This window comes from Protopterus annectens, chromosome 7.part0 (genome assembly GCF_019279795.1).
Source record: "Protopterus annectens isolate FY-2018-M chromosome 7.part0, PAN1.0, whole genome shotgun sequence".
Taxonomy (NCBI): domain Eukaryota; kingdom Metazoa; phylum Chordata; order Ceratodontiformes; family Protopteridae; genus Protopterus; species Protopterus annectens.
Window position 1 is genome coordinate 514,648,159 of NC_056739.1, and position 17,554 is coordinate 514,665,712.

At 40.9% G+C, this 17,554-nt stretch overlaps 1 protein-coding gene across 1 annotated transcript in view; it reads right to left on the reverse strand.

Annotated features, from left to right (window-relative positions):
* The window catches only part of GUCA1B (guanylate cyclase activator 1B), a 96,296-nt gene that overhangs the window by 44,358 nt on the left and 34,384 nt on the right, over positions 1–17,554 (reverse strand). The window contains exon 3 of the mRNA XM_044077121.1: positions 17,029–17,178. Within this exon, the coding sequence (XP_043933056.1) occupies positions 17,029–17,178 (150 nt within the window). The remainder of the gene's footprint in view (positions 1–17,028; positions 17,179–17,554) is intronic.

Here is a 17,554-nt window from a genome sequence, read left to right on the forward strand (position 1 = left end):
AATGCAAAAGCCAATCCACCTAGAAATAGTTTGTTTTGACACAGGCTTGCCCTGAACTCAAAGCAAAAGAAACAAACAACTGCTGAGACTGCCTAAAATCCTTAGTCCTGCTTAAGTAATAACGCAATTGCCTATGTACATCTAAAGTATGCAAAATCTTTTCCCCTTTATTTTGGGGGTCTGCATAAAAAGTAGGCAAATGAATAGTTTGGTTTAAAGCCACACTAGAAACCACCTTAGGCATAAAGGAAGGATTAGTGCGTAATGATACCCTATCCTTATGGAAAATCAAAAGGGCTCGACTGCCATAAGGGCCTGCAACTCAGACACCCTTCTTGCAGAAGTAATAGCCAACAAAAAAGCAGTCTTCCATGACAAATATTTCAATTCAGCAGTAGCCGCAGGCTCAAAAGGTTGTAGAGTAAGTTTTTCCAACACAAAATTGAGATCCCAAGCAGGAGTAGGAGCTCTACGTGGGGGTCTTATATTCTTTGCCCCTCTAAGAAACTGCTTGAACAAAGGATGTGAAAACAAAGGTGGGTCACAATCATAGTGAGCTGAAATTGCTGCAGCATGAAACTTAATAGAAGAGAAGGACAACCCTTTGTCCAATAACTCGGTAAGATATTGAAGAGCCACACTCAAATTAGGCTCAGAAATCTCCAAATTCTTTGCTGTACTCCAAAATAAAAATCTCTTCCATTTTGCTGCGTACACTCTCCTTGTACTAGGTCGTCTAGCTTCCATAATCACATTTAAAACTTGTTGAGGAAGTTGAGACCTGCTGTGTTTCAACACAGAATATGCCAGGCTGTTAGATGAAGAGAGTGAAGCTTGACATTGAGCAGATGACCGTCCTTCTGAGATAACAGATGAGGAATCAGAGGTAAAGGCCATGGAGGCTTCTTTACCAGACTCCGTAGTAGTGGGTACCAGTGTTGCCGAGGCCAATCTGGAGCTATCAAAATCATCCTTGGCCTGTCTTGTCTGACCTTTAATAGTACCTTTGGAAGAAGAGGCAGAGGTGGAAAGGCATACACATGAAGATTTTCCCAACTGAAAGACAGAGCATCCACTTTCCAAGCTGTGTGATGAAACCCCTTTGTGCAATACTTTGGCAGCTGGTGGTTTAGTGGAGAAGCGAACAGATCTATGTCTGGAGTTCCCCATGACACTGTCAATGTCTGAAATACATGAAGATCCAGTTTCCACTCGTGGGGATCCATGATTTGTCAGCTTAACACATCTGCTAAGGAGTTCTGTGCTCCTGGCAGAAACCTTGCCTGAAGAGTTAGTTGCACGCCTAGCGCAGTCTCCCATAAAATCATTGCTTGCCTGCACAGAGGATAAGAATGTGTTCCCCCTTGCTTGTTGATGTACCACATGACAGATGTGTTGTCTGTTAGAATCAACACCTGCCCTGGAAGAAGTAACTCCTTGAAAGCCAGTAATGTGAACTGGACTGCTAACATCTCCTTCATGTTGATATGTAGATGCTGTAGTCTGACAGGCCACTTGTCTGGTATCCACTTTCCCTTTAGATGAGCTCCCCAAGCAATATTCGAGGCATCTGTCGTTAAAATCTGACTCGCCTCTGGCCGGGTCACAGAGAGTCCCTTGTTTAGGTGACATTCCTGAGCCCACCACAAAAATACTCTTTGAAGGCAAGGTATTATCTGAATGACAGTGTCTAAATCCTGGCAGTGCTGTGTCCATACATTTTTGAGATACCATTGTAACTTCCTCATATGCAGTTTGGCATTGGGAAGCACCAGAATACAAGATGCCATGAACCCTAATGCTTGAAGGACTGTCCCTGCAGTCAGCACGGACTGAAGAGATAGTTGATGGAAGTAAAGTGATAGACGCTGTTGTTTGTCCGGGGTTAAAAAGGCCATCTGGGCTGCTGTATTCAGTCTCACACCCAGAAAGCACATATCTTGAGAGGGTACTAGACTGGACTTTATTTCGTTCACAGAATACCCTAGGCATCTTAGCACTGCTATAACATATTCCAGATGCTGTAGAAGGTCTTCCTTTTCTTGAGCCAGAATCAGGCAGTCGTCTAAATAAGGATAGAGTTGAATTCCTTGTAGCCTGAAGTAAGCTATCACTGGAGCCAGAACCTTTGTGAATACTCTGGGCGCAGTAGATAAGCCAAAGGGCAATGCAGAGAACTGATAATGAGAATCTCCAGCTCGAAACCGCAGATACTTCCTGCAACTTAGCCTGATAGGCACATGAAGGTAAGCTTCCTTGAGATCTAAAGTTACCATCCAGTGATCTTTGCCCAGCAGGGGTAAAAGCTGTTGTAACGTCAACATCTTGAACTTGGGAATGTCCAGATAAGTGTTGAGGAGAGATAAATCCAAAATTGGTCTCTACGTGTTCCCCTTCTTTGGTACTAGGAACATGCGAGAATAAAAGCCTAGGCTCCTTTCTGATACAGGGACTGGCTGAATGGCCCCCATTCGGAGTAACTGAGAAACTTGCTTGTCAGCCTCTTTTCTTTGTGGAGGAGGAACGTCTGGCATGCCTTTGAAAGGGGGCATTGTATGGAAATAAAAGCTGTAACCGTGGTGAATGATGTCCAACACCCATCTGTCTGGAGGAATTAAATCCCAATTTTCTTTGAAAAGAGACAGTCGTCCTCCCAAAGGAGCTGCCAGACGAGAATCTACTGGCAGCTGAAAAGGCAGGTCATTGGGTCTGTTTACGAAAGGACTGACCCCTGCCCTCACCAGAAGTCCGAGCAGGTGAACTCCCTGTTCTAGGCCTAAAAGAACTTTGAGCCCTGCCCCTACCAAGTCTAGACCTACCCCTAGACTGGGAATCATAAGCAGGATATGTCCACCCCTTAGCAGGCCAATTTCTACTAAACTTCGGTGGCTGTACCTGCAAAAAATCTTTAACAGTTTGCATAGACTTAGCTTTGTCCTCCATTTTCTTTAAAACTGCTTCCACGGGTGAACCAAACAAGACATCAGACTGTAAAGGAGCATCCAAAATCCTTGTCTTAACATGCTCAGCCAAATTTTGATCCCTCAACCAGGCATGCCTGCGAAGAACAGAACTAGTGGCAGCCACCCTCGAGGAGGCCTGCATAGCATCAAAACCACATTGCAAAGAATGCTTGCCCACTTGTTCAGACACATAAACTAAATCCAGCAATTCTTTACAATCAATACCTTCCGCCAAAGCATCCACCTTAGATTTCAATTGTGAAAGGAGATAATTTTGATATTTCAGCATGTGAAACTGACAATTCAACGCTCTCATGGCTAGAGTGGAAGAAGTATACACTTTCTTACCCCACCTATCCAACGCCCTTGCCTCTTTGTCAGTGGGAACAGGATTTTTAACCACAGAGGCCTTAACACCTTTAGGCCCCTGAGAAACAGTTTCTGGGTCCGCCCTAGGACTCTTAAACAAATACTTATGAGCTTCGGGCACCCTATAGTACCTATCAGGTTTAACAGGAGCAGGAGGCAAAGAATCAGGGTTCAGGGAAGCCTCTGCAAAAACATCTTCCACCACATTTAACACAGGAGGTATAGCTAAGGGCCTATGCTGGGGTAAAACAAGAATTCCCTAAGCCTCTTCCTGGAATCAGAGTAATCCTGGCCTTCCCATTTAAAGTGCTCCCTCATGGAATGCAGAGTCTCTGAAAATGAAAAATCCTCAGGAGGAGAAGCCGAAGGAGTGGCATCATCCACATCAGAATCAGAATAATGAGGATACTCCTGCAAATCTTCCGCAGAAGACTCAGAAGCCCCTGAACCCTGTTCAAAACTGTCAAACTCTGGTTCCACCCTAGGCCTCTTATCAGGAGGGCCCATAGAACCTCTAATCATAGTAATCAAATCTTCTGCCATTTTAAGCATATGTTTCTTAGGTACAGAACCCGAAATGCTAGGAGAAGCCCCTACTGAAGCTGAACTTGGCCTACCTCTAAAAGAAGTTTTGGCAACAGAAGGAGAGGCTCTAACTACTTTGGGAAGAGAGGGAAGAATAGTTACCTGAGAAGCCCCCTCAGCCTGGCCTGCCTCCTGAGAGGGTACATCCTGTAACAGTAAAGTTTCTGCCTGAGACTCCATAGAAACTCCTGGCAAAACCTCTGGCTCCACTGAGCCTCCTAAAGAACCGACGTCCGGGACTGCCGGTTCATCAACCCTAGGCTTCGCCGTTTTGTCCTTGCGCTTCTTGGACGAAGCGGGAGTCGGAGCATCCGACGGCATTTTATAATTGCAACGTTTCCCAAACACTAACCTGGCACAGTCTAACCTCCTCTTAATAGTGCGTTTGTTAAACCTAGCACAAGAGCGGCAACCAACAACGTCGTGCTCAGGCCCTAAACAAGGTATACACAAAGTATGGAAATCCTTATGCGGTATCTGTTTCCCACAAGAAATACAGTTATTCACTTTTTCTGACATCCGGTTGAATACTGAGGCAAGAAAAAAACAAAATGTTCCCCAACGGGGTACTTAGCCAACTCTGATTCGGTCTGAAACTCCGGTTTCGGAAATATCTCAGAACGCCAACCTGCACTCGCAAAACTGCTTCTGCATCGGACCACGCGGCAAAAAAGACTGAGGATATGACGCCGGTCATGCGCATTAGTACCCTGACGTACTGACGTCAGTCTAATGCGCCATGACCGACGTCAGCCTTATACTCTGGTATTCGGGCCGACTGGATGCGGACTATACCCAATAGTAAGGACTGCAGCAATGGAAGACGAAGAACATCATATTAAAACAACAATCTGGGCAAATGACTTTTGGGTATACAAAAATTACAACTGCAGCAGCAGAACCCAAAACAGTGCAGCTGAGGTGGGAGTAGCAGGAAGGTCCTATAAACAAAAGACAGCAGTAGTGTGCAGCTCAGCACAGCTTAGAGCCAAGTTGTGCTGCCATTAACAATATTAATAACATTATAACTTCTCTCTATAGTAGTGCCTTTCTCCAATGATGCCACTGACTATGTACACTTGACATAATGGTGCAGAGCTCAGCTTTGTTAACTTATGGATCCTGGTCCTCACATATAGTTGCAGGCTTGAGTACAGTGTATGCAAAGTCTGCAAGTGTTTTCTGTGTGATTTCAGCCTCAGAAACTCTGTTAGTAATGTTTCTTTAGCTTTCTTTTCTTTTTTAAATATATTCTTTATTGATCTCTTTGTTTTTCTTATTGTTTTCTTGTATTGCAGCTTTATCATCATGATTATCTAGCATTTCATTTTATTATTAATATGTCACAGATTTCATTATATTTCCTTTATTAATGCATTTGCAGTATTCCTTTTTTATTGTACATTTTACAAAAGGTGTATTTTATTAGTATTCATTTTAGTAATTTTGGCAAGTTTGCTGTACTTTCATACTGGCTCTGATTTTTTCACTACAACCCATTTTCTTCATGGGTGCTAACTTTTCTACTGAAACATTCTGCAGCAGTGACCTTTTCCAGTCAGACCAGTACATTTCTACTTGTGCTATAGTGGTGCTGTGGTTATCCATGCTGACTTATTTCTCTTGGTTCTGACTTTAGATTCCCAGCTGGATGCCCTTTTGTGCACAGTCTGCATATCTTCCCTCTGTATGTGTAGCGTATTTTGGTGTCTTCTGTTTCCTCCAATATTTCAAAAACATATCCCAGTAGATGAAATGGTATAGTGATCATCTAACAATGGCCTAACGTAAGGTTATTGGATTCATGGGTTCAAAATTATATCTTTTAGCACTAAGACCACTGAACCTACCTTATTCCATTAATTGTGAAGAACACAAAATTCATGTTCAGCTAGATGAAGAGAAAATACTGCATAACATATAGTGTGCTTTCCTGATTTTTTAATTCATGATTATGTCATTATGATCTGCATAAAACGGACGGTGCTGCTTGATGGACAGCCTAAGGATTAGTAAGTATTTGTAAGAGCAGACTTTAAGTATTCATGTGGCCCAGTTACTGATATGGTCTTCATTGTGACTTCATCATCAGCAAACTGTGATTAAGACATGGCCCAGGCATTATATGGGTGGACTGGGGAGGGAAGGAATAGAGTATCTGAGTGGCAGTTTCTTATTTTCTGGTGGAAGGTACATGTGCAACTGCTGTGACTCTGTCTTCAAATTTTGGCTGACAGGCAGTGTGATCACAGTAGTTCATGACTATAGTATTCATGGCTGTGGCAGTGAATAAGGAAGCATGCCACTCGCACACAGCACATCATTGATTGTGGATCCTAAGAACATCCTTGGGGACTGGCTGATTTGTGCTTCTGTCTGGGGGGGGGGTGTATTTTGGTTTACGCCCTACACTCAAGTGTTTCATTAATCATATACCTGAGATAGTTTTTAGAATTACATTTAATATTTTGCAATGGCACCTGAAACTCCCACAGATAAGAACAAACTGCGGACCTTTCTGCACCTGAATTTTTGAGATAATATCTCTGCTAGATTAAAGTGTAGGGTTTTTTTATACAATTAACTGCAAACTTTCTTGCCACTTGTACATTATTCTCCTGTAAACCAGTACTGGCGTGTTGTGCACCGGAACGGCTGTAGTGCTAAAGGGCATAAGTTCTTTCCCCCTTGTTAAATAATCTAAATACATTCAAGCCTCCCAAAGCCCATTTGAACTAATCCTTTGAACCTGGGCTATACTTTACCCGGTCTAAAAGAGGTAGCTTTCTGCCATACAACTGATATAAAGTGCAAATCGGAGAAACACTGTATTAGCCCATGGAGAAAGCCTCTGCCAAAACAAGTGATTGTTATTGGAAGAACCCTTGGTTGGAGAGGGGCTTGCCCCGCTCTGTTCACCCTCGCTGCACTCGGGCTCACTCTGCTCCCCTACCCTACCCCCATTCCCACCCCTGACATCATTTCCTTTATTCTAGACCCTGTCTCATCACACCCCCACAAACCCAACCCTACTATCTTACAACCACTCCCATCTCCCTCCTCCCCAACCCAGCACTTCCTTATCCCAATCTACCTCTCTTAACTTTCAATCTACCTCTCTCAACTACTCCTCCCTCCTCTTCATCCCTATCCTTACACTAGTACCCCACACCTTACTTACAAGCCATTATGCTATCCCACTCCCTTTTTGTGACACTACTAACTACCCCCACTCTTACAATTCTATACATCCTCACCTCTTACACTTTTCCCTTAGAGCCTCCCTTCACTCCCCCACCTCTACTAACAGACACACCTTCACTCAACAACCACACTCATTCCGTATCCCAGTGCCCTCCACTGTTTACTCAACTTTAACCCCACACATAAAACATCTTTTAAACAAAACAACACACAATAAAGGGAAACCTAAGTGCCTCATACTCTTGATTCCCAAACCTCACACAATTCCTTCTCTCCTCTATCTCTTGCTCTCTGGTGATATACACCCCAACTATGGCCCTACTTGACCAGCATCCTCAACTCCTACACTCAGATATAGCACCACCCATAACCACACTATCCCATCAAAACACATTTCATTTTACTCTATCAACCTTAGAAGCATAGTCAAGAAAATTACTGAATTTCACTCATGGATCTCTCTCTCTCTCCACTCCCCAGATATAATAACCCTTAGTGAGACTTGGTTAAAACCTCACAACCCTGACAAGGACATACTCCCACCTGGCTATAGCATATTAAGACTAGACAGAACTAAAAGAAAAGGAGGAGGTGTTGTAATCCTACACAGAGATGCTCTCACACTAACACCAGTACCCTTCCCCCCCAAATTCCCCCATCTGAACTCCTTCTAGCTAACTATAAAATAAAGCCCCACAACTCTCTATACATAGCAGCTCTCTACATCCCACCCAGTGACAACCTCACTGGACTTGAAAGTTTACTTTCCAGTCTCGCCTCAAACCTCCATAATGAAACTATCATAATGGGGGATGTTAATATCAACTGGTCCACACTCACAACCATATCTCCCTCTACCTCCATAAACCTTCATGTTTCTCGCAATTAGTCACAACTCCAACCTACACCAACAGATCCACCACCCATTCCTCCATACTTGACTGGATCCTTGTATCCCATCCACATAAGTACCACTTCCCTGAAACCCTGCCTGATACCCTCAGTGACCACTCACCTACCAAAGTCCTCCACTTTACTCAACACACACTCAAACCCCACATATTCAAAACCTGCCACAAGGTTAATAACCTTGACTCGAATGAACTAAACAATCAGCTCTCCCTTATCGACTGTTCCTTTCTCAGACACTTACCTCTCGAGGAAGCAGTCATGGGTTTCAACAACACATTCCTCAGCATTTTAAACTCCCTGGCCTCCTCTCGCAAGATTAGGATTAAATCCACTGTATCCCCCTGGCTTACTCCCTCAACTCTTTCACTAATGGCACAGAGAGACACTCAATGGAAAGTCTGGAATAGAACCAAATTACCCATACACCTACAACAATACAGACAACTATGTAACCGGGCAAAAAAATTAAATAAAAATGACAAAAAACACTACTACACTAACCCCCTAAAACACACCTATATAATCCCAAAAAATTCTGGCATACTATAAACAGTATCCTACATCCAGGAAAGCCATCAACTCCTCACCCAAACCCCTCACTCTCTCCTCTCAAAACTGCTACTAACTTCAACACATACTTTATCGAGTCCATTAACAAACTTATGAACCACTCCAAGCCTAGCGTCACCCCACCTGCCTTCCCCCCAAATCACCTAACCCCACACCTACCTTCAACCTACAAACAGTCTCTACAGCTTACGTAAAATCACTGCTCCTTAAGCTCAAACCTTGCTCTCCCTCCATAGATGGTCTCCCTCCACTCTTTCTTCAACTTGCTGCTAGCTCCATTTCCCTACCCATATCTATCCTCATAAACAGATCCATCACTGAAGCAACAGTCCCAGTCATCTGCAAGAAATTTTACACTATACCCATTCACAAAGGAGGTAACTCTACTGAACTAACTAATTATAGGCCTATTGCAATACTATCTCTCCTATCCAAGATCCTTGAAAAATGTGTACATAAACAGATTCTCCAGCACCTCACCAAAGCTAACCTTCTCACCCCCACACAACATGGTTTCTGACCTGGCCATAGCACCTCCACAGCACTCATCTCATTCATTAATAGCATTGCTCAAGCTAGAGAACAAAATAAACTTGCCTCTTGTCTCTTTCTTGACCTATCAAAGGCATTTGATACTGTCCACCATCCACTACTCTTAGAGAAACTCTCCCACCTAAACCTTTCCCTGCCACTATCACCTGGTTTTCTAGCTATCTTTGTCACTGCTCCCAATCCATCAAATGGGATTCAGCCATCTCCCCAGAACTTCCAGTACTTATGGGAGTTCCCCAAGGCTCAATCCTAGGTTCACTGCTTTTCAACATTTTTACCAATCAACTAGCTAGCTTTATCCCAAACTCTTCCCTAATGCAATATGCTGATGACTCCACTGTCATCACCACTGCAGACACACTACCCATATTCCAGTCTAAGACTCAAGAATCCTTCCTATCTGTCGAGACCTGGCTCAACCAAGATCACCTAATCCTAAACCCAAAAAAAAAAAAAAACTTCTTCTCTTTCTACCAAAGACCATGACACATTTGAAGCAAAATGTCTCAATCTCCTCCCATAACAACACACCTATCATGGTGAACAATCACACTAAACAACTTGGGGTCATCACTGACGACCAACTAAAATTCGACCTGCATATACTAAATGACATCAAGAAAACCCACCAGAAACTAGGCCTCCTGTACAGAAACAAAACCTTTCTCTCCTCTCATGCAAAAATTACTCTATCACATGCCTACCTTCTTCCAACCCTGCTCTATGGCTCTCAGATTCTCACCAACCTGCAGACCTCTCTTATAGACAAAATCGATTCCACCTTTAACAAAGTAGCAAAATTTGCTGCTGAACTTCCTTGCTCCTCTCACCACTGTCTTGCTTTACAAAAACGTAAATGGTTAGAGCTCCCTCACAACCTTACTCTCTCCCAGCTCCAGATAATCCATTCCATTCTCTACCAGCCCACTTTCTGCCCTGCCTTATCACCCATCATCTCAACATATTCTCCAACCAGGACACTCCAGAGCTCTGACCAACACCTACTGACCACAACCAAACCCAGACTCAACATTGACAAGAACCTGTATAGCTATTACCTGGCCAAACACTGGAATAAACTCCCACTGGACATACGAAACACTTCTTCCAAACCCCTATTTAAAAAGACAGTGAGAAATCACCTTAGCTCAAATAAACTTTGCCTTTGTTACCAGCCCCCCGACTAACCCACCTCTCTAGACCTATCTCCCACTTCTTTCTCTCCAACCCTACTACACCTTCCTTACTCTTCCTCAATTCTTTCTCTCTGACCCAACTCTACCTTCCTAACTCCCCCTCGTTTCTCCCCCTCAGAAAACCTTTTCCTACTCAGTAGAATATTCCACATACTTATGCTGCACTCTTATCTCTCTTCTCTTTACTGCTACCCTAACACTCCCCACTATTTTCCTTCTACTTTCATTTCCAACCTCTCCTTGTCTTCCTTCCCGAACAAACATATTTAGCCATCGGTGTAGGTTAACTGTAATCTGTTTTGAAATTGCATACTCACTGTACAGTTTTCCAAAGGATGTTAACTGTTACCAGTATTGTTATTGTATAAGTGCTGTCCATTGTTAAATACTCATCTTCATGTACTAGAAACAAGTTTTCTCATTTTTGTAAACTGTACATATTTTTGTAATCATGGAGCTTTTCTCCCCGGGTCTCCACTGAAAAAGGGTCTTAGCCCAGATGGACTAACCCGGTCAACAAATGTCAAATAAATAAATAAGTCCAGATTAGACATCCTCTTATAGATTTATAACTCCATTTGTTTTTGTTTATATGATGTTTTTGTCCTCACTATGACTAAAAAGAAGTGAGCATGACGTGTATATGTGTGTGGGAGGGAAATACACAGAAAGGGACTAAGCGTAGGGCTCTGAAGCAAAGTGGAGCAGAATACAGATACTGCCCTGAAAAGATGATTGAGGATCTGCTGTAAACCAAAACTACATTTGCAAAACAATTCAGGCCAAACATGAATGGATACCATCAGTATACCTCTCAACCTTTTAGAGCAAGAAAGTTGGACAAAGCCCTAAATAAAAGTGGGACAAAGGCCCAAAAATAGGGACAATTTTTAAATATTCCTCTTACAAACAGAAAGTTGATAGACAGGGTTTGCATGAATTTTCTGAAAGTTATGAAGTCTGACACTCAAATGTCTGTCATTATTTTCTAACTTCAGTCTTTAATGATTTGCCACTAATTTGCTACAAAACCACAATTTTATGAAAAATGGACCAAAAATATGAGGCAAAAATTTGGACAGTCTGAAAATCTGTACAGTTGAAAGGTGTGTTCCATAGCTTTCAAGAGTGTAAAGCATGTCAAGATTCAATATTTTTCCCATTAAAGGAAGTACACTGGGACAGCTAAATCTACACTTACTATAAAGGATTATGATCAAGTCTCTCCAATTATAGCTCAGTTGTTATATGTTCTAGATATTCTTTATTCATGTTATGTTTGCCCTGCTCTCAGGGTGAAATTCCTAACATCCCCATTTTGAACATATAACACGGTAATGATCAGAGAACCAATGTTATACATAGATCTATGGTGACTAAAATTAATTTGTCAGTGATATTGTACAATTTCATCAGGAGAATGCTTAGTTGGATACATTTTTCAGCTTTCCATCTCTTCACTACTACACAGAAAAGAGAGATGTACTGAAGGCTACAAAAATAAATTAGCAGAACCATACCCACCAAGGACTTAATATATTTTGTTAAGGTTTTCAGGTAAGTTGGTTAATTCCCATAACATTTCTTAAACTACAGTACCCCCTAATACTTGTCATGATATCTGTTACCTTCCCTACCTTTCATAGCAAGGCACCTAAAAATTCAGTAATCCAGCATTTAGGAGGGGGCTGGTGTACATATGAATGTCAACACTCTCTCATTTTCTGTTACCTGCTTTATCCTGTTTGGGGTTGATAGAACTCAGAGCCCATCCCAACAAGCAATGTATACATGGCAGGGAACCAGTCCTGTTGTTTGTGAAATGGGAGGTGCACAGGAGCTGGCAATACACAGAAAGACACAAAGGGGAAAAATATGATCAATACAAGGCCTAGTTGAGAGGGCAGCTATGGAACAATTAGACCAGATTGAATGTCTGTCTGATGGATGAACTTGTCTGAAACAGGTCAGCATAGCTCTCGACCTCCCATTTATAAAATGTGGAGCACCTCGTCTCATAATGTGGAACATATTGGAAAAAACGTGGGATACAACTTTAACTAGGAAGCTAAAATGTATTACTTTATATTTATAAAACATTATTTAGATGAATGAATACGCTTCAGTATTACTTACCATGAATATCAGCTAATAAAATTCTTAATACTTTTATGTGTGACAGTCCCTTTCGATATGGAAGATTAAGGAACATGGACATTTTAAGACTCAAAATGAGGAACATTCCTCATAATGAGGTAAACTTAAGAGGCATGGCTGTCAGACACTTTTCTGAGCTACATGTTTTTGTGTTGCCACAAAATGCATTACAGCTTTTAAAGCTGCAAAAATACTTTGGATGCATTTTTTAGCTGCTGCTAATACTCATGTATGTGAATACAGCTTAACTCTGTTGAAAGGTACTTAACAAAGTTGTTTTTTCCTTGAATTTAGGACACAGTTGTGTAATCTAAGTACTACAAAACGTATATGAACTGCTCAATACATGTCCCTTTTATTAAGTGAATGTTTTTTTTTTGTGGCATAAGGTATGAATTTAAGTGGGTACACAAACATCTATAGACAATGACAAAATTAACTTTACAAACAATAAACAGCTACCTTTTAGGGGATAATTACTATTTATGCAGGTATTAGAAACATTAAACTATATACATGCATATATGGGAGTAAAAATGGAAGAAATTGACATGGGAGGCGCAAAATTATTAATAATATATGTGGAAAAGATGAAGTCATGTGAGATGCAAACCTGGTGTGTATTGGCCCTGTAGGTTCTAAAAGGAGTTCCCTAACCCCACACTGTAAAATATTTCAGTTAATAACACAAACAGCACCCTGATTTTTTCCCATTTATGCATTTCCTCTTTTTTAGATATATGCTACTGTTCACTATTAATTCCAAGCTGTGCCACTGGACCAGAAGGTTAAAGTCCCAACTATGACCCAGTCAATTTGTTTTATTACTGGCTTTGATGGCTGGTAATGCAGACTGTTAAAATGGACAATGCCTATTTTTTGTTTGGGGGGGGTCTCTTACCAAAGAGTAGCTTTTTGCTCCAGAGAACAAATTTATTATTTATTTTAGTTTACATCGCTTACAGGCAAAGCCCATTTTTAGTGGAGGCCTGGGGAAAGAAGCTCCAACAGATGCATTTAAGATACAAATGACAAAGTACATTTGTTATGAAGAAACATTGTGTAGTTCTTAAGATATCTGGATACAAGCATATAATTGTTCTACAGTGAGACCACATAATGATAAAACAGGTACTTGATATTAAATTCCAAGTATAAAACATTTATTATGCAGACAGTTCATGTGTAACATATGTGAAATCAGACATTAGACATTGGCTTATAAAGCATGGGTATTGAGGGTTACAATACACGTTAGGAACAAATAAAACAGATACATCTAGAAGAGGGAGACAGGCAGTGTATAGCCAATGAGTCAAAGATAGTGAGGGTAAGAATGCTAGGTACTTACTGACATAGAACCTGGTCATAAGGAGTGGTGGAGAGTATTTGAAGGAGATGGATAAAGTGGGAATATCAGAAAGAATTTGAAATGTAAAGTGGGAATTAAGGTAGGCAGGACGTTGAGGAAAGGATGTTGAAAGGTTTGCTGTATGGAAGGGGGTCGAGGTTATAAAAAGATAAGGTTGTTGGAACTAAAAGAGGAAAATGGATATACTCAGGTGAGGAGCATGGGCAAGACCACATGTGGCTAGGTGTTGTTTTAGTGTTGTTTTAGAAAGGGCTTGAAGGTGGAATGTTTCATAGTCTGTTTTAGGTATGTTGGGATGATGTTCCAGAGTTTAGGTATGTAATGGGAGTATAGCGAGTTACCCGCTGAGCTATTAAACCTGATTGTGATTACTAAGAGCTTACTGGGTGAGTGAAAGTGTTTACCTGGATGGTAGTGCTGCAGGGTTTCTTTTAATGTTGGACATTTTTCTGGTTCATGTGTAAGATTGTGTGTGTGTGATACGTTGCGAGTTGGGTAGCTTAAGCCAGTTTAATTGTTTCAGGTTTCTGCAAAGATGAATCCTATATGTAAGCCTTGCTGCAAGCTTGTTAACTTTATTGTAACAGGTGGACACTTTAGCTGTAAGTGTAGTATTTAGGTTTGTAAGACTACATGGGGCATATTGTAGGGATGGATGAATGTAGGTAGATCCACGAACCACAAAGGTAGTTAATAAGAAAAAGAAGAACCCCTAGATGCCAGGAACTCCACTTCTTTAAGTCAATTTCACGATACAGTTTATTCAGTGACTGCCGAATTAAGTAGTCAGCACCAATGAAGATAATCCAAAAAACAATATCATAACAACGAGCTGGAACAGCAGCTGATATTATAACAATATCACAGAAACTTAATGCTAGAATAGCACAAATGCCAATATAACCTTGTAGCGCCTCGGCCAAACAGCCTTTACAGAGATGCTAGAGTTTGTCTAGGCATCATCAGTCAGGTAGTGTTTTGTTCTAGAGAGAGAACAGAGTTTCTAATGTGTTTTTCAATGCCTTGCAATATGTGGTAATCAGATTCAAAGTTATCAGTTAGGATGCCCAGACTTTTCTTTGGGTTATAGTTTAAATTTTTGTGTTTCTGAATGTGGTTATTTGGAAAAATTGATTTATTCTGTTATCAGCAAGACGTTGTTGCATTCGATTCTCAGTTAGAGCGTCTTCCGTGTGGAGGTATGTGGGAATGGGCGTGCCTTCGTTGAAGGTTGTGTATCAGGGCTGGTAACACGGCATGTAAAAATCCACTATCAAACATTAGCAGACCTGAGTTCCTCTGTGGTGACCCCTAACCGGGATAAGCCGAAAGACACAACATTGTTTAGGAGTGAAGAGCATACATTTTATTTAGGATTTATAATGGTCACAGGTATAACGTTGCACCAGGATACCTCATCTCCTCTCAGGCTACAGAAGGATATCAGATTAAGTTGCAGAGTTGTCAGAAGTGACTCCCAACATTCAGGATCGAGCACAGGCACTAATGGTGGCAAACGATCTGCCGCATGGTAGCCAAGAAATAAATTTAAAAAAAAATGTTAAAATTTAAAAAAAAGTTTCTTGAACATTTGCTATTGTGTATTTTTATATTTTAATGGTATGCTGGCATACCATTGGTTCTATTTTGTAAATCCTTATGTATTTGTTTCTCTCTATCTTCAAAATATATGGGACAGGAAACAGGCGTGCTTTGCAAGGATAATCCTAACTGCATCCTTGATATCATATATACCATTCTGCTAGATACATAAATTCATTTTCTGAACAGATGATCAGAATGCAACAGACAGTGCATTCAACAAGTGTGTTCTCCCCGACCACTGATGCCTGCTTACAAACTGCATGTTACAGCAAAGCAGCAGACATCACACACAATGCAACACACAGCATAGAACATATGTGTTCTCCCTAGACAGTGAGTATTGCTTCCAGATTGTTGTGATGCAGTAGTGACATCACATAGAATGCAGCACATATTGCACTAAGTGCATGCATACTGCCTGGACATTGATGATCACTTCCAAACTGTTGTGCTGCAATAGTGATATCACATAAAATAAAATACATAGTGCATGAGACAGTTGAGTTCTACATAGACACTGTTGACTACTTTTAACCTATTATAAATCAGAAGAGAAATCTCTCAGAATGCAATACATACTGCATGACACAGATGCAGATGGTTTCTGTCTGAACTTTGATGACTTTTTCCAAACCATTGTGATGCAATAGCGACATTACATAAAATACAACATGTAGTGCATGAGACAGTTGTCTTCTGCATAGGCACACATGACTGCTTCCAAACTTTTATGAAGCAGACGAGATGTCTCACAGAATGCAATACATACTGCATGAGACAGATGCAGATGTGTTCTGTCTAGACTTTGATGACTGCTTCCAAACCATTGTGATGCAGTAGTGATGCAGTAGTGACATCACATTGACCATTCTGCTGCAGTGCTACATTACAAGTCAATGCAGCAGATTAGAATGCAACTTGCATATGGATTGGAGGATCAGTAGTGCTAAGAGCTATCAAATTACTCAAATGACAGAATATTCTAGTAAGACTTCAGAAGACTGTAGTGCCTCAGACATTACAGAAAATGAATCTACCTACTAGTAGGCAACAAGAAGCTCTTACATCAAAATGTTTGTTGATGGAAAGCCTCTTCAGCTTTGCTTCGTGTGGCCTTCCATCAGCATATGAGCTGTTTGACATAATAATTGTGTTGTAGCCTTTGACTGGATATCTACAGTTTTCTAAATTTGTAGCATAGTGTATATTTGTACTGCCATAGTTCAGATACCCTGTTTTATAACATGAGGCTCTACATGTCAGGGCATTTGTGAAATGGAAAAAATATTTCATACGATCCTGTGCACTACAGGAATACTGGATAAGCAACTTTACCAAAAAAAAAAAAAAAAAAAAAAAAAAAACAGTTATGGTTTGTTACCTCATATACCTAACTTCTTCACAAATATGTCATGTCTCACAATGTTTGCCAGAGATTCTCAGAGCCCTTCCTCTCCAAATCTGCAACCACCCAGAGATGCTGGCTAGTACCTTCATGACACACACAGTCTGATTAGGTATCACATTTTACACTACTGCTTACCTCAACAATCTCCAAGAGCTCTGCTTTGTCAATGCATCCATTTCCATCTTTGTCATAAATTTTAAATGTCCACTTCAGTTTGTGCTCAAGGTTCCCGCGTAAAACAAGATTCAGTGCTGCCACATACTCCAAGAAATCAATAGTTTCGTCCTGAAGAAAGGAAAAGTACTGCATATTAGCATCCACATGTATGCTGTGATATATTCCACAAAAATCAGTGGCATTCTTCCACAGAAAGAAAAAGTGCTGTATAATAGCATCCACATGTATGACGTTATATGTTCCACAAAATCAATAGTATTATCCTGCAGGAAGGCATGCACAACATATTAGCATGTATTTGATGTGTTAAGTACTCCAGAAGATCAATAGTATTATCCTTCAGGAAAGAAAAATAGTATGTATTAGTATTTCCATGTATGCTGCCACATTGTCAAAAAAAAAAGGAAAAGTACCCCATATTACCATCCATATGCAATATGCATGCACCAGAAAGTCAATAATTTCAACATGCGCACACACACAC